This window comes from Ostrinia nubilalis, chromosome 18 (genome assembly GCF_963855985.1).
Source record: "Ostrinia nubilalis chromosome 18, ilOstNubi1.1, whole genome shotgun sequence".
NCBI classification, from domain to species: domain Eukaryota; kingdom Metazoa; phylum Arthropoda; class Insecta; order Lepidoptera; family Crambidae; genus Ostrinia; species Ostrinia nubilalis.
In genome coordinates, this window is record NC_087105.1 from 4,967,536 (window position 1) to 4,981,551 (window position 14,016).

General features: G+C 33.5%; 1 protein-coding gene across 1 annotated transcript; it reads left to right on the forward strand.

Annotated features, from left to right (window-relative positions):
• The first annotated feature begins 10,771 nt into the window (after positions 1-10,771).
• On the forward strand, positions 10,772-13,066 carry LOC135080383 (CAAX prenyl protease 2). Its single transcript, XM_063975027.1, has 6 exons — positions 10,772-10,975; positions 11,068-11,312; positions 11,407-11,574; positions 11,682-11,750; positions 11,847-11,909; positions 12,000-13,066. The coding sequence occupies exons 1-6, from the start codon at positions 10,878-10,880 to the stop codon at positions 12,200-12,202; spliced, it is 846 nt and encodes a 281-aa protein (XP_063831097.1). The 5' UTR covers positions 10,772-10,877; the 3' UTR covers positions 12,203-13,066.
• The last annotated feature ends 950 nt before the right edge of the window (positions 13,067-14,016 follow it).

Consider the following 14,016-nt stretch of genomic DNA (forward strand, 5'->3'; position numbering starts at 1 on the left):
TGATATTTGACTTTCATACGCATACAAATTTTTGACTTTATTTATAGTTGTTTAAGGCAGGTTTTTGTTCACCATTTGTAACACAATCGATGTTACTCTTTTTTTGTTTACTCCACATTTTACTATGGCATACAGTCTTTTGAGCAAATAATTATTTCTAACCGGTTGTTAAAAGTAGTGCTGCGCTAAAAAAAGCGGAAAAGTACATACATCCGACTTGTTGTTATGGAAATCCTTGGGGGGAGACCTTTGTCCAGCAGTGGACGTCATTTGATGGTCATTTAAAACAAACGCACTACCGACTTGATTCACATTATGGAGTGTGTTCATAAGCCGGACCTCCTAGACAAGTTTCGAATCGTAAAATGGAATCCTTCAAAACTCCATACAAAAAACCGACTCCAAAAAACCTACACTAAAACGTAGAAAAATAATTACTAATTACCTACTTATTTATTAGGACGAATTATTAATATTTACGTAGGTATACCATGATTGATACTTCTGGAGTCGGTGCCAAGATTATGAAACATGTAAAGTTTGCCTGCACCGACTCCAAAAGTATCAATCATGGTATACCTACATAAATATTAATAATTCGTCCTAATAAATAAGTAGGTAATTAGTAATTATTTTTCTACGTTTTAGTGTAGGTTTTTTGGAGTCGGTTTTATTTTTTTTTATAAAATTTTACTTATTTCTTGCTTTTTAGTTATAGCCTGACCAGGAACATAAAAACCCTGGCATAGAGGCGCCTCAATTGCATTTGATAGTGCAACACTGAGTACAGTCGTACCTGTGTTAAATTAATAGGCTAACTTTATGTATCAGGATTCAGGATTACGGGCTAATTTGATATTTTCATAAATTAACGAAAAAATATTATTATAGGTAACCTGATTTAAATAAATTAAATGAAACCATCAATCGAGCTAGTAGATTTATTTTATTATTCATCAATAATTAATCAAATTCAGAACTTGAATATTCAACTGCAATGTCTGCTCATGAACGCTTCAAACTCGGTACTTCTTTCCCAATCCCATAAAATTCAACACTTAGAAAGTGACAAAATTTTTAAAATAGGTAGTTGAAACAAACCACAGCTAATTTTCATAGTGGACTGTACTATACGATAAACATGTCAGTCAATTTGACAACCTTTGTCGGAAACATTATTCAATGAAAATATTGTCCGAACCCTTAGTATTTCTCTTCGAAAAATACTTTAACACATTGTGAACCACTTTTCTTTCACGACTATAAAAATATTTTAGCAATTTATTTCATAAAACCAATTGCGCACATTTAAAATAAAGTTTGTTTACACTTTGACAGCAATAGACTGACATGCAAGGTGACATGTCAATGAAGTTTTCAGTTACTGTTGCCATTAAAAGAAATTAGTACCATTAGTTTTCCGCAACATGGCGAGGGTTTTTATGTTCCTGGTCAGGCTATAACTAATTATTACCTTGATGTTACCACTGAAGGTAGGCAGTATAGGTGTACCAGAATCTCATGGCAAACAAAAATATTGGAAAAGTGTGTTTTTCATATGGCAATTGTCTATGGTTTAATTGTCATCTGTCAAAGAAAATTATGAAATCTGTCAGTCGTTGCAAAAATTTTGTAATCTCTTCTTGACTATTTGTTATTTTTGTGAAAAAGTCGAAAAAGCTCAAGCTAGTCATATTGTTTTCAATGTGAATTGTAAAATAAGGCATAATTCAAAGTCAATCTTTGATTCTAAACGCGCCGTCGAGTTGACAGTGAGTTGGACTGAAATGTTTGATACATTTAGCTTATTACCCAACTGCGTCAGAAGGAGGGTTATGTTTTTTTATTCTTACTTAATAGCTGCTTTATCGATGTTTTCAGGTATATCTCACAAATTGGTGCAGAGGAATGGTCAAAATGTTATGACTAGAGATGAAACGGATATCCGGTAACTATCCGGTAGGCCGGATATCCGGCCTAAATTTACTATCCGGCCGGATACCGGATAGTAACTCACTATCCGGCCGGATACCGGATATTAAAAAACTACGACAATTTCCTATGAATCAAATGACATACATTAATCTTTGAGGTAAATATCAATAAAATGGCTTATAATAATGACGGCTTTTATTTAAAGTCCAAAAGTTACAAAAAAGCCATATTAAGGCCTTTCAAAAAACTAATTTCTTTTTCTGGGCTATTCACTCTAATGACGAATACATAAATACATAGTAAATGGTTCACTCGTCATGTCTGTGAACAGGCGCATCTTTCGGGGACTGGTCAATCCAAGTTATTCAAATTTATGTATGCGAGTCATTTCTACTAGTACCTTAATATGTAAGTCTAGATATTAGCACGTCACTACCTTGTTTAATATACCACGCAATCTTGTATACCCATTCTTATGATACACCATACAAGAATGCATGCTAAATTCAGTGAACTGCTCCTGAAACGAATGTACCTACTACTACTATTTCTATTTATTTATATTAACCGGCAGACAGTGGTGACCAAGTTTGTTGCGGCGCTTCTTCTCAGCACTTGCCAAATGTTGGTCTCGAAGCGCTCTGGTAGGGTAAAAAGATTATGAGACATGTAGAGGCTCCTTAAGAGCAAAATGACGATTTGTAAGAACTATTTATTAGTCTAAACAAATAAAGAAATTTTGACTTTGACTTTGAAATATCTGTTAATGTCGAAATATTGCCAAATAAAATAGGCGATCTTTTTTTCACTTATGGTCTGATGATATGATGCAGTTCAGTCAGATTACGCAGCAAGTAAACTAATTTAATTTTCGTTATTCAATCACACACTCACGATGGCAACCGAAATGGCCCGAATTGATCTGCCCCTTAGACAAGTGGCAAAATCTGACATTCTATTCGGACGGATTCGATTTTCGAAAAGTGTAACTAGTCTAGTCTACTTAATAGACCCACTGATCGCGTTCGAACCACCTTTGCAGTGCTAAACTCGTCACGACATGCAAAGAGACAATGGGCCAACTATCCGGCCGCCGGATATCCGGCTATCCGGCCTAGCAGCTGGCCGGATATCCGGTATCCGGTATCCGGCCAAACCACTATCCGTTTCATCTCTAGTTATGACCATGTAAAGAAAATTGAAAAAGATTTCATCAAGCAAGATTGAATAATGGAGAAGTTTCCAATTTATTTCTTTTAAATAAACTTGAAATAAATATAAGTAAAACTAATAATAATTGTGAAAGAATCATGAAAATATCTCTACAAATAAATAATTTACAGGGCCCTAAAGTTGCGCATAACTATTCACGCCGTTTTGATCGCTGTATTCACGCACGACAGTCATTCGGGGTACAAACAGTAAATCACCCCTGATCCAGTGCTGTTGACAGATCCATATTTTTTTAAATCTATTTCTATTTTTTTAAGTCACTCAAGATTCTTTCTTAGTAGAATTTTGTAACCTTTTTTTAAATATCCCAGACCTGGCCATTTATACAAAAAGAACGGCACCGCCTGTTCCAATTCCACGCCAAAATAAGTATGTAGGTAATTTAAATAATTAATTTCCCAGAAATTTCTAGATCGATTTAAAAAAAAACTTCACCGTCTTTTTAGTTTTGGTATACATATATTTTAATCCCATTCAGAGAAATATAGTTTTTTTTTTAACATCAGGAAACTTCTCCATTGAAATGTTGGAAGAACAATTTATTTACAACACCTCTTTATCTTGATCATCTATTGAAGAACAAGAAATGCAAGTGGAGTTCTTAGAATCGTTTTCTAGTTCTGAATGAAGTGATAAGTTAAAAGTATGGTGCATAATAAAATTAGTTACTTTAAGTAATATACGATTTATTTATAACAACATTCTTCATACACATACCTACCTAAAATGTATATTCGTACTTCATGTTCATTAATATTAGTCATAAAAGTAAAAAAAATAATAGTATCAAGATCGTTTATTCCAATTTCCCCAGTATTGCTCTCAACAAAGTTTATTTTCCCTATTTGCCATGAGATTCTGGTACACCTATACACTGAGACCAAAAAAAATTGGTTCATATTCGGCGGAGATATTGCGTATAAAAAAGTTCATCCCCAATTTTCCACCCTTGGGGGTGAAATATTTTCTTCAAATTCGCATGAAACCACCCTTTTGATAATACCTATTCAACAAAAAAATAATCGTTCAAATTGGTTTATAATCGGCGGAAATATTGCGTATAAAAAAGTTCATCCCCAATTTTCCACCCTTGGGGGTTGTTTTTTTTATTATTAAATTTAAATGGGACCACCCTTGAGGTAATACCTATACGCCGAAAAAAGATTTGTTCAAATCGGTTCATAATTGGCGGAGTTATCGCGTAACAAACATAGAAAAAAAAAAAAAAAAAAAAAACATACGGGTCGAATTGAGAACCTCAGGGTACGGAAACTTCCATACTACGATCAAACTTGCTTCCAAACAGCGACTTCAGTCGATAAATTCCAATACTTTTTTTTTTTTTTTTCTTCTTTATGGCTCTCGCGGATTGCGTTTAGCCACGACGGGGTTCTTGATTTTTGCGTTCAGTTTTGCCATAAGTTTTGCGGACATTGCGTTTAGACAGGGTGGGATTGGGTTAAAGTTAAAAGGTAGGGAAACGAATCAATTACGGAAGGAAACGGAACAAAGGATGGTTTTCATAGGATCAATTTAGGTGTGATATAAGTACAAAATAATAAAAATAAAATAATATTTACATAAGTACAATATACATTACTATTTACAATTTTATATTATTATGGGTAATAAATTCGGCTAGGATATTATAAACATCAATGTTATTGGTATATAATAGGCAAGTGATGGATGTAGGAAAAGGAATTTTAATGGCTAAAAGAGAACTAATAAAAGAGGAACGATCATATAGGCAACAGTAAAAAAATATGTGATTTAAGTCTCCGACGCCAGAACCACAAGTGCACGAATCATAATCAAGTACATGAATTTTAGCCAAGTGTGCTGGAGTGCACACGTGACCAAGTCGCATTCTAGTTAAAATGGTATAGGTCTACCAGAATCTCATGGCAAACAAAAATATTGGAAAAGTGTGTTTTTCATATGGCAATTGTCTATGGTTTAATTGTCACCTGTCAAAGAAAATTATGAAATCTGTCAGCCGCTGCAAAAATTTTGTAATCTCTTCTTGACTATTTGTTATTTTTGTGAAAAAGTCGAAAAATCTCAAGTAAGTCATATTGTTTTCAATGTGAATTGTATAGTAAGGCATAATTCAAAGTCAACCTTTGATTCTAAAGCGCGTCGTCGAGTTGACAGTAAGTTGGACTGAAATGTTTTGATACATTTAGTTTATTACCCAACTGCGTCAGAAGGAGGGTTATGTTTTTTATATTATTCATACTTAATAGCTGCTTTATCGGGGTTTTCAGGTATATCTCACAAATTGGTGCAGAGGAATGGTCAAAATGTTATGACCATGTAAAGAAAATTTAAAAAGATTTCATCAAGCAAGATTGAATAATGGAGAAGTTTCAATTTTTTTTCTTTTAAATATACTTGAAATAATTATAAGTAAAACTAATAATAATTGTGAAAGAATCATGAAAATATCTCTACAAATAAATAAGTTACAGGGCCCTAAAATTGCGAATTCATGCCATTTTGATCGGTGTATTCACGACAGTCATTCGGAGTACAAAAAATAAATCACCCCTGATCCAGTGCTGTTGACAGATCCCTTTTTTTAAAATCTAGCAGTTTTTAATTTTTCAGCTAGGGTTCTTTTTTAGTAGAATTTTGTAACCTTTTTTTTAAATTATCGCAAACCTGGCCATATACAAAAAGAACGGCACCGCCTATGTTTCAGATACACGCGAACATAATATGTAGGTAATTTAAATAATTAATTTCCCAGACATTTCTTGATCGATTTAATAAAAACTTCACCGTCTTTTTAGTTTTGGTATATATTTTAATCCCATTCAGAGAAATATAGTGTTTTTAACATCAGGAAACTTCTCCATTGAAATGCTGGAAGAGCAATTTATTTACAATACATCTTTATCTTGATCATCTATTGAAGAAAAGAAATGCAAGTGGAGTTCTTAGAATCGTTTTCTAGTTCTGAATGAAGTGATAAGTTAAAAGTATGATGCATAATAAAATTAGTTATTTAAAGTAATATACGATTTATTTATTTTTCAAGACATTTTCCTATGTTAAAAACCCGATGTATAACAACATTCTTCATACACATACCTACCTAAAATGTATATTCGTACTTCATGTTCATTAATATTAAAGTAAAAAATTAAACAGTATCAAGATCGTTTATTCCAATTTCCCCAGTATTGCTCTCAACAAAGTTTATTTTCCCTATTTGCCATGAGATTCTGGTACACCTATAGTAACTGTTTTGGAAAGATTAATTTTAACAAACCATGGTTTACAAAGGATGGATGGTTGAATGAGCTTGTAATGTTTCCCCTTAGATTGGCTAGTGAACTCCCAATTCTCATCCCAGGCAGATTTGAGATAAGCTTTGGGAAGGGCTGCCGTTAAGTCATGGCAATAATTTGTGTACGGATGTATATCTCCACACTCAACCGCTTCATTGGCCAGCTTATCAGCTTTATCATTTCCTGGAATATTGGTATGACTAGGAATCCACGCAAAATTAATTAAATGACTGTTAAGACTACATTTGTGAAGTAATTTCCTGCATTCTGTAATAATAGGATAATTAGTATTGTTCTTAAATGGAAATTTATGTAATGCCTGCAAAGCACTTTTAGAGTCACAAAATATTACAGTTGTGTTTAATTTCATAAGGAGAGCATACTCTAAAGCCTTAAACAGTCCAAAACATTCTCCTGTAAAGACTGATGATTCTGGACGGAGTTTTATTTTCTGGACAATATGCTATTGTTTATGGTATGCGCCAACGCCAACATGACCCGTTGGAGAGTGCTTAGATGCATCGCAATAGATATGATGCCAATCGCCCCAGTGTTCGTCTACGATCTGATTGAACTTAATGTTAGCATTGTAGTCATCCTTATGTATGTCTAGGTTGAAATGAATTGTCGGAGTAAGAATAAGGGATTCAAAATTTACAGAAAATATCGGAAGAAAGGAGGTTCTGTGGACTGGGGCTTGGATTGATATAAATTTACGAAAACTAATAATCACACAAGGAGGAGATTTACGTGACCAATAAGAGGAAGTATCAATTAAATCATTAAGTCTGTTGAGTTTGCTATATATAGGATGGTCAGCAAATTGAAGTACACGGAAAAGATACTTGTCACATAAATATTGGCGGCGTAATTTCAATGGGGGCTCAACACATTCAGCTTGCAAGGCATTGATTGGACTCGATTTCATAGCACCAGCTATAATCCTTAGCGCTTTAGATTGAATCGCATCCAATTTACTTAAACCAACTAAATTACAAGGCTCTAGATAGAAACTGCCATAGTCAAGTACACTTCTTATAATAGCATTGTATAAAAGTCTTAATGACGCTGGGTGAGCACCCCACCAGACTCCAGAAACACATCTTAAAATATTTAAAAGCTTTTCAGATTTTGCAGCAATGCTATAACAATGAGGAAGCAATACTTTTTAACTACCCTAAAACGCTTTAGATGTCGCTGCTCCTGTTTCCTTCATATTTTCATTTTTTTCTTAATTAAAATATATTTCAGAATATTGTTAATTACAGTGTGAAAACTTTTTTTAAAATGAAATTAATTTGTTTTAATTTAAAACTGAACGGTGACATTTTTTGTTATAATTTACATAATAGAGTAGTAGAAATTACTATTTAACATATGGCAACTTTGTTTTTTCTCCAAAATGGCCGGTGTTGTTTTTGTTAGGTTGAATGCATTCTTGTTTTCTTAGCCATCGTTTATGAGTTCTGTGGCCCTATTAAAGTATTGAAGAGTCGAGTCAAATTCAAGTTCATTCCTTCGTACCTGCTGCTGTTCTGGTTCATCGGAGTTTTGTTCGTTCCTTCGTGAATCGCGAAGAAACTTTCTGTTATGTTCACAAGTGATCTGAGTTTTCTCAAAGTGCAAATGCTTTTTTAGTGTTGTTGAAAACTTTGCGAAAAGACGCTTTTGGTGTATAATATTATGTGTGTTCATAAATAAAGTAAAATTATTAAATTGAAAAGTTTTTGTTTATTTGCATTTCCATGTGCAATGTAGAATTTTTCCAAATCCATTGTTTTGAAAATAATACAATACGTACACCATAAAGATAAATACTTTCAAAATAATGGATTTGAAAAAAATCTACATTGTACATCAAAAAAACAATAATTCTTTGAAGGTTATGAGGGCCTATGTGTGCGTAGGGTTTCTGCTCGAGCTTTCTCGAACTCGAGAAAACTCGAGAAATTTGGCTTCATTCGAGACGAGAAAAAAATTACCGGAGCTCGAGAATTCTCGAGTTTCGATTTTGAAGCTTTAATATTCTTGAAAGCCTATTTTATTAGACAAAAGTAAGTTTTTTATTATTTAATAGGTTAATAACATTGCTTTTAGACTGGCCCAGTCTTTCCTTTTTTAACTGAATTGATTTGCAAGTAATGATCTCAATCGAAACTAATAATGTTCACCAAGAGTATGCTGTGTTTATTATGTCTGTTTAACTGACTGATTTAAAGATTGAAAAATATGTTAACTATCTGTTAGGTTAGGTACTCGTAAATATGTTTATTCAAGTCGTTATCTTTAAGAATTTGTTAAATTTATTAAAAAGTTTTTGTTTTTATAAATGTAAGTTTATTATCATAATTTTGCTATTAATTTGGACTAGTGTTCTTTGGAAAACAAGTGATTCAATAGGGATGTTTCCTGGGTCAAAAAGCAAGAGTTTTAATTAGTCCGTCAGTTAACTTATCAAAAAATACTCTACACGTACTTTTCACTTTTTCAAACTATGTAATGAAAATTTAAAGAGATAAAGCGCGCCAAAGTTCATAAGAAGAGGCCCGTGACGTCAATGCGTGCATAAAAGTGCCGCACGTTGTGACGTCGTGCGTAACTTCAACGCACCATAACTATGTAATTATTTGTTAGATTGACAAATAAAAATATATGTGTCCAATATTTTTTTATATTAAACATGACGGACTAAAAAAATTTTTTTAGGAAACTAGCCTATTGTAGCTCCAGATTTTCATTGTTATTTATCCTTAAATTACACACGACTTTATGACTTTTGTTCCTTTTGTTAATTACTTAGTCATAATTATTAGTTAATATTAATTATGAAAGATTTTATTTTTTCTTTCTTTCCTTACCCAAATAAGTGGTACTAAATTATAATGTTGATTGTTGTGCAATAAAAGTAGGTATATTAGATTAAAAAAAACCTGTGTTTTTATTACATTTCAGCCGATTTCATAAAGGTAGCAGGGAAGCGCTGGACGCAGGCCGCTACCAATCGATCAACATGGAAAGCATTGGGGGAGGCCTATGTTCAGCAGTGGACGTCCTGTGGCTGAAATGATGATGATGATGAGCCGATTTCAACAGTTTTAATAAAAAGACTCGAGACCCGAGAAAACTCGAGACTTTGGCCTCGAGAATTCCCGAAACTCGAGAAAAAAAATAGGTCGAGAAATCAGAAACCCTATGTGTGCGTGAACTGTGTGTATGTGTGCGTGGACTTTATGTATGTATGTGTGCGTGGACTTTATGTATGTATGTGTGCGTGGACTATGTATGTATGTGAGCGTTACGTACGTAGGTTAAGTACAGGGAATTTAACACCAGGCTGTCAATTAGTAGGTTCAAAAATTTGACAGAGAGGGTTCTCTATTTCCTATGTATTACTTTTCTCTATGGAGAACCTCCTCCTTTTTTGAAGTCGGTTGAAAAGGCCTTTCGACCACTTTTCGACTGGTTTGCGATTATAATGTGCACCTTTGTCTAGCTAGACCCACAGCACAGCACGTGTTTTGCCCTAAACAATCAACAATTACTTATTACTTACTTACAAAAGGCATGTCAATATTCAACAAAATGGCCAACAAAAAATGTTAAATGTTGTCATTTTTTTAATTGTTACTTGTGTAGGGCAAAACACGCGCTGGTGCGCGCTGGAGATCCGGCTTTAAAGGTCGTTCAATGAAAGTCGAGTCGAGACTAATAGGTGTAAAAATTAATACCTACAGGAACTTAAGAACGCATTACATTCAAGTTCAAATAAATGTAGATTAATTAAACTCATGCGCTTTTATAGCCGGGGGGCCGGGGTGGCACTGCAACAAAACTGCTAAATTAATAATTATTTATTTACTTTGGCTAGTCTCAAGTCTCAATGGATTACTAATGTTCGGCCAAAAAAGGTTTCCTAAATTATCACATCGCAAACAACGTTTCGCAAATTTTTGTTTGGCAAAACAACTTATTGCAAATTTTTAATAAGCAAATATAGTTTTTGGCATATTATTATTGTTTACCAAATTATTGTTTGGTAAAGAATGTTTTAGCAATATGTACCTACTTTCAGCAACCATACTATTTTCTATCAATCTTTTTTTTACAATGTAAAGATTATGGTTAAAATTCTTGTCTAAGAAAACCATGATCATGTGCCTTAAGCTTTGATTTACGTACGATACCAGTCTCAACGGTAGCTGTTATCGATTTTTTCTTAAATCAATTGAATGTCGTAAATTCCTCTATAATTGATTGTGATTCCAATACATACATACAACACTATTCTGAAATTATCTGTCAAAAACTGTCAAAAAATTAAGAATTTCAGCGAGTGCTCGGATTGTGATTGTATTATTTAATAATTTCTTATTTTTTATACAAAGAAGAAACGGGGATTACTTGGAAATAATGGAGCAAAATACGTGTTTATTTTCTATATCTGCGTGTATGTTACTCACCTTCTTTTATGTAGCAAGTTTATATGTTTGGAGGTCTACACTTAGCAGGTAGGAAAACGTGTAGCTATTTCGAGAATATTTCGCATTGTTGAATGGTTCAAGTATCCTCGACTTTTCTATTTTATTGTTGTTCGTTCTAGGGACCATCCAACTACCATCAAAAGAAGATTTTTTAGCGTTTTCTGTGTGATGCTGCTGGCACCATTCCTGACACAGTATTTTCTAACAGAAGAAACTATAAATAGAGGGAACATGTACGAGCAGTTAGGACTTCGAAGTTCAGGGCTGATCACTGCTATGGTGGCTCCCTTGTTCCTTACAGCTGTTTTGTTTTTGGGGCCTTTGACCATGCATGTTCTGTCTGGATCATGGAAATTGTATGCAGGTATTTGATTACTGAAAAAATAATATAATTTATCAATGGTTGATGTCTGTATCTCTATGTTTACTTTATAAACTGGTTGTTATTATACTTGCAGAGCCATTGTACTGGGTTTCCAGCTGGCAAGACCTGGCATGGGTCCGGAACCACTTCATGGCCCCCCTAAGTGAGGAGTGGGTATTCCGAGCCTGTATGATGCCGCTGCTCATGCAGTGCTTGGACCCTTTAACAGCAGTGTTCACAGGGCCTTTACTTTTTGGCATAGGTAAAAACAATAAAAATTCCAGGGTTATTGGCTCATTATATCAGCTTAGTTCACTGAATATGCTTAATTAATATAATAATAATAATTTTGTTTTTTTTTGTTTTCAGCTCATTTCCATCATATGTTGGAAAGAATGAGGAGTGGATATGATTTTAAAACTGCGTTAATGATCTCTAGTGAGTATATTATCTTAGAATTTCGTACTTTGTTCTAATGTGATGACCTGGTATTATTGATGGATTGATTTACAAAGGTGTTTCCTTTTTTTTCAGCATTCCAATTCACATATACTAGTCTGTTTGGTGCTTATTCTGCGTATCTATTTGCTAGGACAGGTAAGATAAATAATAATTGTTTTTTTTTAATTCTTATTGAGTATAATATAAAATATTGTTCATCCAAAATGATTTAAAACTTTTTTTCAGGTCACTTTGTAGCCCCACTCGTAGCCCATATATTCTGCAACCACATGGGCTTTCCTAACTTTGCCGAGGTGGGGCAGTTTCCTATGCTTCAAAGAGTGGTAATTGTGTGCTGTTTCCTCTTAGGATTTATTTTATGGTGCCTGCTTCTTACACGATTGACAAGCCCGGAAATCTTTGATAACCGATTATATTGGGAAACTTGAGATGTATGTACTTGAATTCTATTTTGTTTTCTTTTTGATCAATGACAAAGTATTATTTTTAAGTTTTAATCAAAATCATTACAACCAAATTGATCTCTTAGCAAAAAAAATACTTATACATAATCATTGAAAATCAAAATGTACGTACCAACCAAGTGCAATAATCACATTAATATAATAAAAAAAACATTTATTATGTATAATCTTTTGAAAATCTAATCTAGCTCATGAGTAGTATTACTACCTAATATTTATTCTTTGAGAGTCTTATGTTTGATGAATGCTAGATGTAGGTTAAAACTGATCTTTTCCTCAAATAGGACTTAGTTTCTAGGTGTGGTAAATAGTCATAAGTTTAAAGCACTTTAAGGTACTTGTCACAATGAAGTACTTTGATTGCTCAGCAACTTAGTGGAAGGCTCACTTTGACGAGAGCTTGCAATGATTTAAATTTTTCTTTTTGCGTGACAATAAGTTTCTAATTGAGCAGTCAGGTTAATCAACTGACTCTAATTTATTAAACACCTACCTATAATCCATGAGCATAATAGCATTACTTTAAAATGCTTGCAATTAAATTGTAAATGTAAATATTCAATTATATCAGAGGTTTATCACTAACTAATAAGCGCATGTTTTATTAGATAGTGTGCGTGATCTGCCTAAGTCATAACATAAATTATGAAAGATGAGATGATGTCTGGTGAGAAGACTAAAAGTTCTGTCTTCCTAGACAAAGTGACATTCGTAACAGTTTTCATTTCGAATAGAAGCGATTACGGATATAAAACTATCACGTCAGCCAGACAAATTCCACAAGAAGTACCTAGCAATTCTAAAATAATAAAATATATTTTTGTGATGGATTGCTGGCCTCTTGTTAATTATTTTAACTAAGGATTGCTTCTGAGTAAAACAGAAGGTGTGTGTGTGCGTTGCGCGTAAATTTTCAAACTATAGTTTACGTCACCTGAATGTCTCCAACTTCCTCATTGGCCCTAGAGCAATTCCAAGTATACCATCAATAAAAGCCTAATTAGAGTCATCAAACCTCTCAGTCATTCAATTAGAGCCATTAGAACTTCATAACTATGAGTTGTTTTCTATGTGTAAGCTGAGGACACGTGTCTCCAGCTGACACATCTGTATCTTCGTAAATATTTATGCTACGATAATGTATTATACCTCAAAAATTACAGTCGAATCCAAATAGTAGGCTTTCCACTTTTCAAGACTTTAGCTCAAATACTGTTAAAACCACGATCAAAAAACTATGTGCGAGCTGGAGTACCGTGTCTCCAGCTTACACATCTGTATCTTCGTAAATATTTAAGCTACATCAATGTTTTATATCTCATAAATTAAAGTCGAATAAAAAAACCCGACTTCAATTCTTTCAAAGCTTTATTTCGAACCGTTTTCGAACTATGAACCGATACGTATGTGTAAGCTGGTGACACGTAACACACGGTGGATTATTAAAACCGTATAAGTTAGAGTTGCGTTTTAAAGATCAAATAATTCGTTATAATTAAAGTACACACGAGACATAATTTCAAATCTGTAGGCCTCTTAGTTTCAGAATTAAAAGCCAAAAACTATTTTCCCGCCAAATAATTCAAATAATATGGGTCGACTGCGACGTTGCCGTTCCGTGCGTCCACTAGAGCAGTCGAATTTGAACCTAAAAACTAGTACTGTTTGAATCATTTTTATTTGTAGTTTAAATCATTTAATTTCGATTATAAGAATTTTAGACTAGGAGCCGGCTGATTTCTGTATTGAGTACTTAATAACCTATACATATTTTATTA

Coding starts and splice junctions, on each gene's coding strand:
- LOC135080383 (XM_063975027.1), top strand. CDS start 10,878: ATGGAGCAAAATACGTGTTTATTTTCTATATCTGCGTGTATGTTACTC. Junction 10,976..11,067: donor TGGAGGTCTACACTTAGCAG/GTAGGAAAACGT, acceptor TGTTCGTTCTAG/GGACCATCCAACTACCATCA. Junction 11,313..11,406: donor ATCATGGAAATTGTATGCAG/GTATTTGATTAC, acceptor TTATACTTGCAG/AGCCATTGTACTGGGTTTCC.